Source organism: Ictidomys tridecemlineatus, chromosome 4 (assembly GCF_052094955.1).
Source record: "Ictidomys tridecemlineatus isolate mIctTri1 chromosome 4, mIctTri1.hap1, whole genome shotgun sequence".
Classification (NCBI taxonomy): Eukaryota; Metazoa; Chordata; class Mammalia; order Rodentia; family Sciuridae; genus Ictidomys; species Ictidomys tridecemlineatus.
This window is the reverse complement of record NC_135480.1, coordinates 205,686,695-205,702,331: the sequence shown is the minus strand read 5'-3', so window position 1 is coordinate 205,702,331 and position 15,637 is coordinate 205,686,695. Positions and strand designations below refer to the sequence as shown.

Sequence of the window (15,637 nt, the reverse complement as noted above, 5' to 3'; positions counted from 1 at the left end):
CAGAGGCAGCAAAGATGGGCCCGGAAGCCATTGCGCGTCTCAGCGGTCTCAGAGGTCCAGGGCTTGCGGCTTACCCCAGGAGTGGACAGGAGATGGAGCTCCGGGTCAGTGAGGCAGAGCGATAGGACCAAGAGAGGTGACAGGGAAGCTGGGTCTGGATGAAGACATAAAATGCCCGGGGAGACTTTTGCACCTGTGCACTGTGTTCACACTCAGCCTGCCCTCAGGCACAGGCCAGCCTAGAAACTTCTAGATGAAAAACCATTGTTAAAAATAAAAAGCAGGCCCAGGGGTGTAGCTCAGGATAGAGCCCTTGCTCAGCACAGGCAGGGCCCAGAGTTCCATCTCCAGCATCACAAAATACAAAAAGGCCTGAAGGTGGGAATCCAGGAAAGAGCTGTGGGACTTACTCAAAGCAAATGCAAAACTCCTCAGGCAGGACACAGCCCCATTGAAGCTGGGGAGATTTCCCATGGGAAAAGCACTCAGAGGTGAGTTCACAGTCCCCAATGGCAGAACCCACAGGGAACAGCCCACCATGAGGGAGAGACAACAGACCAGCACTGCAAGATTCAACTCTGGGTGAGTCAGGATCCGACCAGGAAAAACAGAACCCACATGGAGTGTTTAACACAAAGTTATGCACTGTAGGGAGCCGGCTTTACAGACAACAGAAGAGGCAAAGTTAATCAGAGGAGATTTAGCATGAAGACAAAGTTGATGTGACAGAGCAATACACTCAGGGCACAAGGTGGGTGAGGTCCACCCTAGGGGCTGGCAACAAGTGGGCCACCTTGGAAAAGAATTCAAAGACAAGAGTAGATGACTAAAAGTCACTCTGGTCTTAACTATGTGACAATAATTCTAAATAATGCCAGTGGCAAAATTCTCCACCCTGAAAAGAATCTTGTTCTGAATAATTCCTGTGGTTACTGCAGCTCCCAGAAATCCTGTGGACAGGCTTCCACATTTCTGAGAGTCCTCTCCCACGAACATCCCCCAGGGGAGAAGAGCAAGATGTAAGACTATCAGTGTTTCCTCAGTGGAAATCCCCACCAAATAACCTCCCACCTGCTCGCAGAAGCCCCACTACCTTTCTAGTCCCTCACTGGAACATCAGTGACCACTTACCACCGGTCTGAAGAAGCAGCTCACCTGGAGGAGACACAAACAAACAAATGGGGGAAGAGAAGCTTAGAGGGAATAAAAAATAAAGAAGAGTCAGGGAAAATAATATTTTAAAAAAGGACTGTTAAATATGCCAAGAAAAAGCCAAGTGGGTGGCACATGCTGTGGCTACTTGGGTGACTGAAGAAGATCCTAAGTTCAAGGCTAACCCAGACCACTGAGCAAGATGTAGGGGGAATGGAATGTAACTCAGGAGTAAAGCACTCCTGGTTCAGTCCCTAGTGCTGCCAAGAAAAAAAGATTCAGAGATTAGAGAAGGCACTCGTGAAACAAGAATAGAATGCTGTAAAAAAAAATTCATAAAACAAAAAGTTCTTGAGAATTAAGAATTTCACAGTAAAAATGAAACACAAAACTCAATAGAAAGTTGGGAGGTAGAGATAGAGAAAGTCTGCCAGAGGAAAAATATAAAAGTAAGGGGAAACATTCCAGAGACAGCCCAGGACAACTCATCTCCGAGAAATATGAGTTCCACAAAGAATAAGGAATCACAAAGGGGAAGAAAACATCAAATGAAGAGTCCAAGAAAATTTTCCAGGACTGAATCTTCAGATGGACAGAGCTCACTAAGGGTCCAGCACACAGGAAATTGGCCACTCCAAAGGGATATGATTGTGAAATTCCAGAATATAAGGAACAAAGAAAATTTTTATAAATTTTCATTGGAAAAAAGTAAGTTTCAGGCACTAGAGTTGTGACTGGGTTTAATTCTCAGCACCACATACACATAAATAAAATAAAGGTCCATTAACAACTAAAAAATATTAAAAAAAAAAAAAAAGTAAGTTTCAAGTGCTGGGGCTGTGGCTCGGGGTAGAGCTCTCGTCTAGCATGCTTGAGGCACTGGGTTCCATCCTCAGCACCACATAAAAATAAAATAAAAAGGCATTGTGTCCACCTACAACCAAAAAATAAATGTTAAAAAAAGTGAGTTTCATACACTGGATCAAGAAAGAATCAGAATGACACTGAATTTCTCAATAGGAACTTTGAAAACAAAAGAACCACAGACGAATGCTTCAAAATTCTGAGGAGAATGAATTTCTAATTGCAGTGGCCAGTTCCTTTTGGATATGGCAGAAATGACCCCAGATGACTTCTGTGGTCCAGTCTAAGATGCCATGGGCTCAGGCTGGGCTGGGGAGCGCTTACCTCGCATGAGGCCCTGGGTTCCATCCTCAGCCCCAGATGAAAATAAATAAAATTAAGGTATTGTGCCCATCTACAATTAAAACAAATGTTTTTTTTTAAAGAGAGAGAATTTTTTTAATATTTATTTTTTAGTTCTCGGCGGACACAACATCTTTGTTGGTATGTGGTGCTGAGGATCGAACCCAGGCCGCACGCATGCCAGGCGAGCGCGCTACCGCTTGAGCCACATCCCCAGCCCCAATTAAAACAAATGTCTTAGAAAGCTGTGTACTCTCACTCTAGGGAGTCCCCTCTTTCTCCAACCATATTCTAATTAGTTCATAACAGCGCCATAGCAGTTGATTTAAGGATGCTATCCAAACACTGCCCAATCCCAAACCCCACACCGTCTGGAAGACATTCTAGACAGGACACTTCTACTGTGATTCTCAAGTCAGGAAGCCGCTCAGGGCAGCAGCCAGGCTGGACTGGTGGTTTCATATTTATACTTTCACTGTTGGTTAAGTGTTTATGTGGAATGGACTTGACCTTGATGGCTCATTTTCCATTGGCTCCATTTGCACTCCTGGGTGCAAATCTGCAGTGTTTCAGATTTTGCTGCTCACCCCGGTTGGGGGCAGTGAAGGACAAACAGCCACTGGGGCTGGTAGACAAGCTGGGTTCCCTGAGGTTCCTGGTGGTGACGCCAGACCTTGGGGTTCAACGTGACTTCCTCCACTGAAGCCCCCAGTAAGGGTGTGCCTGGCATCTGCCAGCACAGCTGGTGGCTGGTGCAGGGGCAGCCAGCAGGAGCTGTGCTTGGGCCTCCCTGCGCCATCACAGCTGGGGGTGGCTCAGCGTCTAGCAGTGCAGAGGGTTAGAGAGCCCGAGGCCCTCTTCGGGGAAGGGCGGTGGAAGACCTGGCATGCTCTCTGGACCTGAGCTGCCAGGCTGAGAGGAGCCCAGGTTGTAGGAGAGGACACTGTGAGCGTTTGGGGTGATGGCCACTGTGGGTAGCCTGGTGACAGCCCCAGCTGGATTCAAAGAGATATCACGAGCCAGCCATGCAAATGAGCCGGCACGGGCACGCCAGTGCAGGCGAGCCACAGGTCACCCCAGGCCCACATCCATCTGGCTGCCACCAATGGAGAGGCCCCCAGAGAGCCACAGCCATGCCAATCAATGCCAGAACCACGAGAGAGAACAAGTGGCATCTTAAGCCATTAAGTATTGGAGTGCTTTGTTTTGTAACAACAGAGAATCAGAAAACCCACTGGAATTCCATAGCCAAGCAAAAAGATCAACAGAGCATAAAATAAAGATAGAATATTTAGGATCTCAAAAGTTCCACCTCCCGTTGCCTTTCTCAGGAAGCATCACCCCAACGAGGAAGTAAGAAAGAGGGAGGAAGCCTTGGCCCAGGCTACAGAAGAGAAGGCTCAGAAATACTGCCCAGAGACGAAGGCTGCAGGGGGCGCCCAGAGGGGCAACCCCAGAGAACCCGCCAGAATTATCATCAGCCTCCAAGTTGCACACATCCGGGCAGGCACACCGCCCAGAAGACCTGCCCTGCGCATCTCACATCCCTGCTGCAAGTGGGTGGGGCCACCTCGCCCGAGACCAGCCAGGCAGCAGTGAGTGAGGGCTCAGGGTGAAGGACCCAAGGAACCACTGTCAGCCCAGAGTGCCACGCCCAGCCACGTCTTTCTTAAAAATAAAATTTTTGCTTCAGTAATGGCACCCACCTGTCATCCCAGCTACTTAAGAGACTGAGGCAGGAGTATGAGTTTATGGCCTGTCTGGGCAACTTAGAAAGACCCTGTCTCAAAAATAAATAAATAGATAAGAATTTAAAAGATTAAAAAAAAAAAAAACCTCTAGGGGCTGGGGCTGGGGCTCAGCGGTAAAGAACCTTGAATGCATATTACCAAGTGCAGGAGGCCATTCTGGAAAGCTTAAATGTGACCCCAACTATAGGACAAAACTGTGGAGACAGTAAGATCAGGGGTCAGCAGCGGGTCAGGAAGGGTCAGGAGGGTGAAGACATGGAGCACAGAGAAGTGACAAACATGATCTGAGCAACACTGTGCCGAGGTAGGTGTGTGGGTTGAGTGTAGCAGAGGACCTCTCTGGCGGGTGCCGTGGGGGGGGCTGTGCACGCTGGGTTCCAAGGCGGCCTTCATCTACTCTTTTTTGAGACGGGTCCTTGCTATGTTGCTCAGGCTGGCCTTGAACTTGGAATCCTCCTGCCGCACCCTCTTGGTAGCTGGGATCACAGGCGTGCACCCCTGCACTTGCTTTCTTTCATGATGAACGATTAAAGGGCTGGGGCAGCCTAAAGCAGCATTTGAAGACAAGCTGGCATGGTCAACTTTAACAGGCAGAAGGAATATGGAAAGAATGAATAAAAGTGAAGCCATCACAGAAAAGCCAACTTATTATATTAGCTAAGTTTTGTGAGTGGGCACACATCCTGTATTCACGGTGTAACCAATAACGATTCCCACCCACAATCAATATTTCCAGAAATGAAAGATACACACACGCAATATATATATATATATATATATATATATAAAACATTTTGCTTATTCTTTCATTTATAAAGCATTCTCATTCACACATTGACTGACTTAAATATATATAAACTTTCTTTTGTGACAGACCAGAATATCTACATTATCTCAACTTTACAAAAAGAAAACAGGTCCAAAATAGTGTTAAGAGACTTTTTTTAGTTAAAACCACAAAACCCTGTGTGTGTGTGTGTGTGTGTGTGTGTGTGTGTGTTTAAATCTTTCTTCCCATTCCATTCTTTTGGCTTAATTTCACACTGTTAATATCTGCTCTCCTATTTCCACTCCTCTTAAGGGCATCCCTACCCTGTCGCTCAAGCCCAAGCCCCTCTTCAGCAGCCCCCACTCTGGTCATGCAGGGTGAGACACCTCCTGAATTTCTCTGGAACTGATGCCCTCTTCCTCTTGCGAGTCCCTTTCTCCGTCAGCCTGGCTTGTGAGCTTTTCATTGTTCAGTTCCCATTTTCTCTTCTTGGGTCAGTAGTGACAGCTCCAGGCCTGTTTGCTTTTGTAGTTCTCATGTCATGGTCATAGTCTTCTTACTCAAACTGGCACAAGTGTGGCTCCTAGTCTCTCTCTGCTCCACAGAAGCTGGTTTAAAGCGTGCATATGAAGTTTGATAGTGAGACTTTAGTGCAGACCGTTCCTCTGAGACCCAGTGGATTTTCCTGGCCTGCTGAATCGGGTGATCAGTCTTGATTTCGTGTTCCAGCCTGGACTGACTGTCGTTTGTACCAGAAGTTGGAGCTTTGCACCTCCGCCACCATATTGAATCAGGAGCCAACTCCTAAAGGTGCCTGCATGTGTCACGTGTGACCCAGGAAAACGAGGCAGTTTTGCATTTGTCTCTGAATCCCTGTGGACTCCCTGGTCCTGACCATCTTTTCTGTTAGTTTCTCAGCCTGGGGTTCTGTGCACTGATGGCGCCTGTGTGCTGCAGGCCTGTGGTTCCTCATCCTGGGTGATGACTCCCTTCTACCAGAGCTTGATGGACAGGATGGTTTGCTCCAGTGTCTCAGAAAAGTGGTCCCTATAGGCTCCAGCTGTATGCAGAGGGCCATTCCAAAACCCTGTTGCTGGGTGGAGTTGTGGCTTTGACTCCAGCCCTAAGGCATACATCTGGAGCTGGCCCCTTTGTGGGCCCCTGCTGCAAACCCCCCGCCAGGCCTTGCTTCATTCCAAGGGCCTGTCCAGCTGGTGGTCCAGAGGTGCTTTGGGGTTGGGTGGGGGAAGAGGCAGACCACAGTACAAGTTCATAAATGTGGGACAAATAATGGAGCGAACCAAGATTTCCTCCTGACCCTTGTGCTTCAACAGCCACTCTTCTTCACAAGATGTGGGGGTGGGGGGTGCCTGGACCGGCTAGAGAGCAGGGGCTGGGTATCTGCGTGGTGGTGGCCACTGCAGTCCAGAGGCCTGAGCAGGTGGACCCAGGACTTGATGGCTTCTTGGCACTGGGCCTGCCCCAGGGGCTCACCACACCTTAGTGTCTCTTCACCCTGGGAGGACAACTAGTCAGCAGCCTGGCTGGCTTTTACAGGGTCTGCCAGTCCCCTGGGAGGCTCAAGGAGGCACATGGGACAGACACCAGCAGTGTCACTGTTACCGAAAATACAGGAAAATATGAAAAAATTATGGCAAAGGAAAGGGACAAGGGGTCCTTGGAGGTGCAGAAGAGCAAGGGCTTACTCAGTAGGGTAAGGGTGGGGGCTCTGGGGGCTCCTCCAACAGCTGAGCCCCGCCCTCTACCGGCCAGGCTTCTGGGTTGTAGGACTTTCTCAAGCAAGTGGCCTTGATCCCTTTGAAGCCAGATTTAAAGTTAGGTAGTCAGTGTAGTTAGGTAAATCGGGTCTAACAGTCTAACATCGAGTGAAATCTAAAACGGAGGCCGTGCTGATAATGACTCAGGGAAAACAGGACAACTCATGGAATGTTAATGAAGTCCCAAAGAGGCCCTAGGCCAAAGTCCACCTCAAAGAAGTGTTAATGAACAGCCCCCAACAGATTTGGAGATGGCCCATCCCAGAGAAGTGATAAGCCCATCCCCAAAGTCCTTCCTGCCCTTTTGGCCCACCTGTGTCCCACCCCTCGGGCCTTCCAACCTACATTCCATCACCAAACCTATAAAAAGGGGAACACATTTGCCCACCAACTGGATTCCACCTCTTGGGTCCCCTTCTTCCTCTGGGACAAGTCTTTTCTGCTGTCCTTTAATAAACTTCTAATCTCTACTCTGACCTTGCCTCGGCGTGTGCTTTTCTGGTGTTATTCTTCAACATCGGGGAAGCAAGGACTAGTCACCGGCCAACAGCAGTAACACCTTTCCCTCTTCCCAGGCAGCTCTGGTTCCTGCCCCAGCTGCTGAGCAAGCGAGATTACAGAAGCAGAAACTAGCAGGTTGCAAAGGAAGGAGTTGCTGCTCCATCACAGACGGCCCTGCTCACGCTCTGCCCTCTGCTTCCCGCCCTTGCCTCAGCGGTTTGTCAGGGAAGAACGGGGAGGAAATCTGGTTCCTCCATACGAACAACTGGCTGATTTGGGGGCACCAGCCGCTCCTGGGCACCTCTGCCCGCCAATGGTGAGGACGCACTGTGTTCCGGGGGCTGCTCTGTGCCTGGACTTCACGTGAGGAGGTGTGGCTGAGCAGCCCCAGGGGGAGGACAAAGCCCCGGGAAGATTTACTCCATCTCCTAGGGAAGCGACCTCTGGGGCCACACAGGGCCACCCGAGGAGCCCAGGCTGGGTCAGGAGGCAGGGCAGCAAGGCGGAGAGAGGCTGGGTCAGAGCCTTCCTTGAGGCTTTGGGGGGGAAGGAGGCAGGCAGGGGCAACAGGCTCGGCTTCCCAGTTGAGTGGTCCCAGAGGGCTCTGGGCTGTCTCTAGCTGCCTGGCACCTGAGCCTGGGGTGATTTAGTGCAGGAGAAATCCTGACTAGGGGTGTGAGAGCCTTTGAAGGAGGCTTGGTTTGGCTGATTGGTGCATAAAGGATGTACCCCCACCCCAAACCCCTGCTGTCTCTAGGGAGCTGCCAGAGCTGGGAGGGAGTCCTCCCTGGGGTGTAGGTCCCCAAACGCCAGACTTTGAGGTCTGACTCTCTTCCCTTGACTGTGCCCCGAGAGGACCTAGTTTGCCACTAACTTTGCTGCTGCAGTTATTCAAAGGTAGAAGACTAAAGCCAAAAAAACAACAAAACACCAAAACACCCCAGGAATCCTTATGGGAGGTGAGCTGAAGAAAAGCAGCCCCGAGCCAGGAAGCAGAAGTGCATCCTCTTCCAGAAAGGTTGGACTACACGGAGTGATGCCGTCTCCTCATCAGCTGAATGGAAGGTGAGGAAAGTGAGGCTCAGAGAGATTAAGTAATTTGCTCAAAGTAACACAGCCAGTATGTAACCTCGGACCCCGAAGCCCGTGTTCTCTCCAGTCCTTCACACTGCAGCAGAACTCCTTATAGGCACCGCTTAGGCCCTTCCCGATGGTTCTAGCGGATCTTGGAATACCAGCATCAGTGGTACGTTCGCTGAGCAGCGCCACCCTTATCAAGGAGGAAGTATTAAAAGCTGTGCCAAAAGAAGCACAGGCGGCATTTCTGGAAGGGGATGCCAATGTCACACTGGAGGAGGACTAGAGAACACACCGCGTCTGCTACTGCTCTGGTCTTAAGAAAGGCGAGTCAGCATGCTGGCTTTAAAGACCCTGGGAGCTGCAGACCCTGGAGTTTAAGCAGGACACCCATCAAAGGAAAAACGGAATGTGACCATGCTTGCCAGATTGCCAGGGAGGCTGGAACGACTGCATGTCCCAACGGGCTTCTGCCCAGGCAAAGCCTGATGCCACCCAGGTGAGAGTTCCACTCTGGGAAGCTACACAGAACTGCTCCATTGCTCCTGAAAGAGTGGAGAAATCCAAAAATGAGAAATCTGAGGGGCGGGGCTATGGCTCAGTGGCAGAGCGCTCACCTAGCACATGTGAGGCACTGGGTTCAAACCTCAGCACCACATAACAATGAAATAAAGATATTGAGTCCACCTACAACTAAAAAATATTTAAAGGGCTGGGGTTGTAGCTCAGTGGTAGAGGGCTCACCTCGCATGTGGAAGTCACTGGGTTCAATCCTCAGCACCACATAAAAATAAATAAATGAAGGTATCGTGTCTATCTGCAACTAAAAAAATTAAAATAAATACTTTAAAAATGAAAAATTTGAGATTATTATTGTTGTTGATATAAGTGGCCACCACAAGCAAGAGGACTCTCTGAAGAAAGGTTTCAAGCTGCTCACGCTGTATAACCTGATGACACTGTTTAGGTGACAGACACCTACACTGGGCAGGTGTCTGAAACCCAGGCTAAGGCTTTTAAAGATTAAAGTGGCCTCAGTAACAGTGACAAAACTTGGTGGTCATGCAAAAGGAGATGGGGGACTCAGGCAGTTGCTGCCACAAAAAAATCCAGTGATTTTCATCAACGTAGGGGAACATGAAGATGGATTGGAACCTTTCAAAACAGCCTTTCCTCAGCAAACTTCTGGGTGTAGGTGACAGTGACGTTAACAAGCTGAAGCTGGATGACTCTGAAGCACTTCTAGAGAAGCTGAAATACAGTCAGTTTCATTGCAAGACATATGCCATGAAAATGGGCCAGTTGAGTCGGATCTTGGGAATGATCCCTGATTTTGAAACATATTTTATGAGTAAAGGAAATGAACAGCAGTCAAGGGCAAGGCTGAAGCAATTAATGACAGTAACAGACAGTATGCTGGGCCCAAACCAGATGGTGCCAATGGCGCCAAGGTTTCCAGTGAGCAAACCGAGAGGAATCAGAAGACAGGAGGAGAAGAGATGCTCAAGGAGCTTTGACACGAATTATCAAGATTGCACAGGGGGTAAGAATAGATGGGAAGTGTCAAAGGACTTCTCCAAGGTGGTGACAAGTCTAAGAATGGGAGCCCATCACAGACACCAAAATTGAACCAACAGGGGCCCAAATGATGATCCAAGAGTTAGTTCTTTGTCATGTGGGTGGCAGGACTTCAGCCAACCATGAGGCCATTTCCCTGGGGTGCTGCTGGCAACAAGGAAAGGGAAAGGCATGACAGGATTCAAACATCTGCAGAGAAGATGCTGAGCCCTTAACTGACCTGGTTGGTTCCATATTTGCTGAGACCTAGAGCTTTCCTCCTTTCTGCAAACAAGGGGAAAAAAAGATTTTCCCTTACACACACACACACATATATATATATATGAGACAGCAAAATGCATTACAATTCCTATTACACATATAGAGCACAATTTTTCATATCAATTTTCGCCATTTGGTTTTCTTGGGATTGGCTAACTTAGCATTATATGAAAAATTGTGCTCTATATGTGTAAAAGGAATCGTAATGCATTTGTTGTATACAAAGTATATTCACACCAATTAATGCCTTCATACATGAACTTTGGATAATAATGATCATCATATTCCACCATCACTAATAACCCCCTGCCCCCTCCCTTCCCCTCCCACCCCTCTACCCTATCTAGAATTCATCTATTCCTCCCATTCTCCCCCTCCCTACCCCACTATGAGCCAGCCTCCTTAGATCAAAGAAAACATTAGCCATTTGGTTTTGGGGGATTGGTTAACTTCACTCAGCATTATCTTCTCTAACTCCATCCATTTACCTGCAAATGCCATGATTTTATTCTTTTATTGCTGAGTAATATTCCATTGTATATATGCCACATTTTTTATCCTCTGTCGTTTTTCCTTTTCTTTCTTCTTCCCTTTTATTATATTTATTTTTATGTGGAGCAGAGGATCAAACCCAGTGCTTCACATGTGCTAGGTAAGCACTCTACCACTGAGCCACAACCCCAGCCCCTTTATCTCCCTTTGTATGATGTAAGGGAGGAATATAAGTCTCTCTTTGTGTGAAAATCATTGTATTTCTGCTTCAAAATTTCTTCCCTTAGTTTTTACTACAGTAACAAGTCAAACAAACCATTATGTAAATTCTAGTTCTTTTTTTAAAATATTTTTTAGTCGTAGCTGAACACAATATCTTTATTTTATTTATTTTTAGATGGTGCTGAGGATCAATCCGGAGCCTCCCACATGCTAGGTGAGAGTTCTACCGCTGAGCCCCAGCCCCAGCCCCAGCCGAGCCCTAAAATTCTAGTTCTTAAAAAGTTTTTTAATTGTCTCAAAGGCCGAGCACTGCAGTTGTAAACAGTCCTCTAAGTCACTTGATGTTGCAATAAAAATACTAAGGGAAAAAATACATAGGAAATAAAATACATAAAATGCGGTCAGTGCAATCGGCCTGTGCCGGCGGGGTCCCCAACAGGCCGTCCGGAACCGCACACACGGGCGCAGGAGGTGCGGGGGGGGGGGTCCCCGTCCGTGTGGCTTCCTGGCGGAACCTCCCCGCGCCATCCCGCGCTCCCGCCAGAGGCCAGCAGGACCCGGCCGGGCCCGAGGCCCCACGTCGTCCTCCGCAGGCTTGCAGAGGTCGGAGTTCCCTCGCGCGGGCCGCCGAAGGGCCCACAGCGCTCCTGAGCTGGCGATCACCCCGACGTGACGCGGCAGTGGCCCCGGCGTCCGCGGGTTTCTCCAGCCCCCGCACCCGAGGTGCGCCAGGCGCCTGGGGCCGTCCGCCCGCCCGTCCGTCGCGGCCTCGCCTCCCCCGGGAGGGAGAAGCCGGGCGCGGGGGAGCCCACCCGCGAGCCTCCGCCGCCCTTGGCGCTGCCGGCCCAGCGCGGGTCTGCGCGCTCGAGGACACCTGCCCGCGACGCCGCGGAGGCCGCGCAGGACGCGCACGTGCGGCAGGCGGCGCGGGCGGGGTGCGAGGCCCCCACGGAGCGCGCCGAGGCTCCGCCCCGAGCGCGGCCACGCCCCCGCGCACATGCGCCGCGGGCCCCGGAAGCGGCGGGCGCGGTGGCGCAGCGGGGCCGACATGGCTTCGGCGGGAGGTGGCGACTGCGGGGCCTCGGCGCCCGAGGCCGACCGCCCGCAGCCGCGGCCCTTCCTGATCGGCGTGAGCGGCGGCACGGCGAGCGGGAAGGTGAGCGGGCGGCCGTTGGGCGGGGCGGGGCGGGGCGGGGCGGGGGCGGCGACCCCGGGCTCCCTCTCCGCCTGGGCCGCAGGTCCCTGCCGCCTTCACCCCGCGCCACCTGTTGCTGGCGGGCGGAAGCCCCCTGAGGGCGGAGTCGCCCGCCGTGCCAGCGGGGGGTGCTGTTTATGTGTCCCCAGTCCACGGTGTGTGAGAAGATCATGGAGCTGCTGGGACAGAACGAGGTGGACCACCGGCAGCGCAAGCTGGTCATCCTGAGCCAGGACCGGTTCTATAAGGTCCTGACCGCGGAGCAGAAGGCTAAGGCCTTGAAGGGACAGTACAATTTCGACCACCCAGGTACACCCAGAGAGCTTGCCCAGGCAGGCTGCCAGGGCCTGGTTGTGCAGGGATCAGCCCTAGGGGGGTCAGGGAAGTTATCCACATGTCCTGCAGAGGGCCTCCCCTCTGGGTTCCTGCAAGTCAAGTCAGGAGGATTGGACCAGCTCTCTGGGCTTGGGTGCCCTGCAGGAGTTTGGTTGGAGCCAGTCAGGAAACCTGGGCAGGAGGGGCCTTGGGGACCACTGCTCAGTCCATTTGAAATCCCCTTGCCTTCCCTCCTCCAGCTTGCTGCTGATAAGGTCTTTTGCACACCCCATTGTCTAGAGTGGCCTTTCCCTTCCTTACCCACCTGCCCAGGGGCAAAGTCCTCAGGGAAGCCAGCTGTGGGAAGCAGTGGGTGATCTAGGACCCAGGGCCCTGCAGCCCTTCCGCGATCTGGAAGGTGCTTGCTATCTCTGGGACAGAGTCTGCCCAGCGATATGGAGGAAGAAGGCCTACAAAGCAGCATTCCCACTGATTATTCCCAGAAAGAGAGAGGAGGGAGGCCTGACTCCCTGGTTTCCATTGCTGGCCAGTGTGCTGCAGCTTCCTTGTGGGACAGCTTGGGCGGTGCACTGCCTGAAGGCAGTCTGGGCAACTTTGTCCTGTGTGGTCTGTAAAACTGGAGTGGATTCTGTCACTAACAAATAGAAACTGCGGGGGAAGCTTCTAGTCTGAATGTCCTGTAGGGTCCTCAGTATCCCTAGTGCTCTCCTGTCCGTGGCACAAGGGCAGCTGGGTTGTCTTGCCCTTTGCTTCATCTCTGCAGATGCTTTTGATAATGATTTGATGCACAGGACTCTGAAAAACATTGTGGAGGGCAAAACTGTTGAAGTCCCAACCTACGATTTTGTGACCCACTCAAGGTAAGCAGGTGGCTTCCAGGAGGTCCAAAAAGAGAGCTGATTAGGGCGTCCCCTCTGGGTTCCTACAAAGACTGCCCCATGGCAGGATCTACCACATTTCTGTGAACCACTGCCTACATCTGTCCTCTCCCCAGAGTTATTCTCCTTGCTGTTATGGTGGACTGTCCAGCAGGGCCCATTGCTTCCTCTGTGCCTGGTAGGTTGCCGGAAACCACTGTGGTCTATCCTGCAGACGTGGTTCTGTTCGAAGGCATCTTGGTGTTCTATAGCCAGGAGATTCGGGACATGTTCCACCTGCGCCTCTTCGTGGACACGGACTCTGACGTCAGGCTCTCTCGGAGAGGTAGTGCATCTGGGTATTCTGTGCCCTGGCTGCGGTGGCTGTTGAGTCCTGAGGGAGGGCTGACCGTGGTGCCTCCTTCCTGTCACCGCAGTTCTCCGGGATGTGCACCGCGGGAGGGACCTGGAGCAGATCCTGACCCAGTACACCACCTTCGTCAAGCCAGCCTTCGAGGAATTCTGCCTTCCGGTACCGCCTTTCATCTGTGTGAAAACCCATTTCTCTCACACTTGTGCCCTGTTCCCCACCTGCTGATAACACCAGCATCCTGGGGCACCCCACCTTGGTCCCCCACTCTTACACAGTCCTGGGGAGGAGAAATCTTATGAGAACCCCTTTGTGTCTCGCAGACAAAGAAGTATGCTGACGTCATCATCCCTCGAGGGGTTGACAATATGGGTAAGAAACTGCGTGGCCAGGTCCTCCCAGAGCCACCACACAGGACTGCTGTCTCATGCCTCTGCTGTTGAGGATTCCCAAGTGCACAAGGCCCACCAGTGTCTATCTGAGGCGTGAGTTCAGCACAGTCAGGGCAGGGCTTTAACTAGGCTCCCAAGCAGCCTAGGCTCCCGCAGCAAACTGAGCTGCTGAGTTTTACTGTCTCACATCCTGTCTTGCGGTTTCTGTCTGCTAAAATGTGTGGTGGCTTGTGAGGACCTGGCTAGTGGCCTTCCTTCCAGGCTGAGTGTGGCCCCTGGGGAGGGGGAGGCCCCACACCAGCAGCAGTCCTATGGCGCAGCAGGGAGGACAGCTGAGTACCCACTGTCTGTCTGCAGTTGCCATCAACCTGATTGTGCAGCACATCCAGGACATCTTGAATGGCGACCTCTGTAAGCGGCACCGAGGGGGAGCCAACGGGCGGAGCTACAAGAGGACCTTCTCTGAGCCAGGAGACCACCCCAGGGTGCTGGCCTCTGGCAGACGGTCGCACCTGGAGTCCAGCAGCAGACCCCACTGAGGGCCATTACATGCTGTCCCCCAGTCTGCCAGCAGGGATCCCCACAGACCCGAGTTTCGGGACGGGCATGGGGCACCTCTTGCCCTTAAAAGGCAGCAGTGCTTCTCCCTGGCTTGTCCTAAGGTGGTGTCAGGGCCAAGGCTCCTGTGCTCTTGGGGGGAAGCTCACTTTGGTAGGTAAAGACAGGGCTTCCTCTCGTTTAGGGAGGTTTTAACTTCTCTGGGGGGTCACTTAAGTGCCCTGGCTCATGGTTAGCCTGTGTGCTTGTCCCCAGGAGGAATGCCAGTCTGCGTTGGGAAACCTGAGGAAGCAGCCTGGGCACTGTGGGCCTGGTGTGTCTTGACCAGTGAGAATTTCCCAGTAGGGCTTGGTTTACTCGCGCATCACTGAAACAGGCTTTAAGAGGCGCTATTCACCTTGGTGGACTGTCCAGCAGGACCCATTGCTTCCTCTCCCTCATTCTGTTCCATACCCCAAGGCTCATGGTGCCCTAGAAACCTTTCCTGACCCACCACTGGGCTGTGGTCCAATGTGGTGAGTGCTGGTCTAAGGTGCCTCCGAGGCATTTCCTTCCCTCTTGCCTGTGCCTCAGTGACAGAGAAGAGGCAGGAACCTTGGCATCAGCCACTATCTCTCTAACCAGCACCACAGAGGGCAAGGGGTCCAGACCCCAGGTGCCTGCATGGCTCCTGCATCCTGGGGCAGCAGGCAGTGGGCTGTTGGGTCTGCTCTGGCTGGAACAGAGTCTGCACACAGTCCCACAGGGCCAGGTGCTTCCACCTTACCAGGGCTGTCTGGATGGGCTGTCCCTGGTATAGCTCAGCTGTGTCCAGGACAGCAGCCTCAGCATGTGCTGGCCTGCAGGTGTTCAGGTCCCTCATGCAAGGCTAGACCTCAGGGCCTCACAAATGGTCCTGTCCGTTGTCCAAGTTTGTCTTCCCTCCCATGTGACCACCCTTTCTGGAAAAAAGTGTCCTTTGCCATTGCCACAAGCTAGGCACAGGTTCTTTCCCTTTCTTCCTGTTGAGCACAACTCGTAGTTACCAGCCACGATGTTCCTGAGCAGCGTGCAGCGCCAGGGCCTTCTGTTGAGTCTTAACAGTTGTGTTAAGCTTGTGTTCCTTTAGAGGGAGACTCAATAAATAATGTCAGACACAAATG

General features: G+C 51.9%; 1 protein-coding gene and 1 pseudogene across 4 annotated transcripts; both read left to right on the top strand.

The window, feature by feature from the left end:
* The first annotated feature begins 9,085 nt into the window (after positions 1-9,085).
* Positions 9,086-9,863, top strand: LOC110597733 (signal recognition particle subunit SRP54 pseudogene; annotated as a pseudogene).
* A 1,915-nt stretch (positions 9,864-11,778) lies between these two features.
* Positions 11,779-15,635, top strand: Uck1 (uridine-cytidine kinase 1). Of its 4 annotated transcripts, none has more exons than XM_078048485.1 (7): positions 11,779-11,943; positions 12,132-12,291; positions 13,082-13,178; positions 13,313-13,521; positions 13,613-13,707; positions 13,869-14,030; positions 14,295-14,434. In XM_078048485.1, exons 1-6 carry the CDS (start codon positions 11,785-11,787, stop codon positions 13,986-13,988), a joined length of 840 nt encoding a protein of 279 aa, XP_077904611.1. In that variant the 5' UTR covers positions 11,779-11,784; the 3' UTR covers positions 13,989-14,030; positions 14,295-14,434. The 4 variants fall into 4 exon arrangements, with proteins under 4 accessions (XP_077904611.1, XP_077904609.1, XP_077904612.1 ...); XM_078048483.1 differs by having other exon boundaries at positions 11,780-11,943; positions 13,869-13,917; positions 14,295-15,635; XM_078048484.1 differs by having other exon boundaries at positions 11,781-11,943; positions 13,379-13,521; positions 13,869-13,917; positions 14,295-15,635.
* Positions 15,636-15,637: the final 2 nt, after the last annotated feature.

Bases quoted from the DNA above. Each gene is read 5' to 3' on its own strand.
- Uck1 (XM_078048483.1), top strand. From the start codon at position 11,785: ATGCGCCGCGGGCCCCGGAAGCGGCGGGCGCGGTGGCGCAGCGGGGCC. The intron at 13,179-13,312 runs GTAAGCAGGTGG...TCCTCTCCCCAG, and splicing joins GATTTTGTGACCCACTCAAG to AGTTATTCTCCTTGCTGTTA. The intron at 13,918-14,294 runs GTAAGAAACTGC...GTCTGTCTGCAG, and splicing joins TCGAGGGGTTGACAATATGG to TTGCCATCAACCTGATTGTG.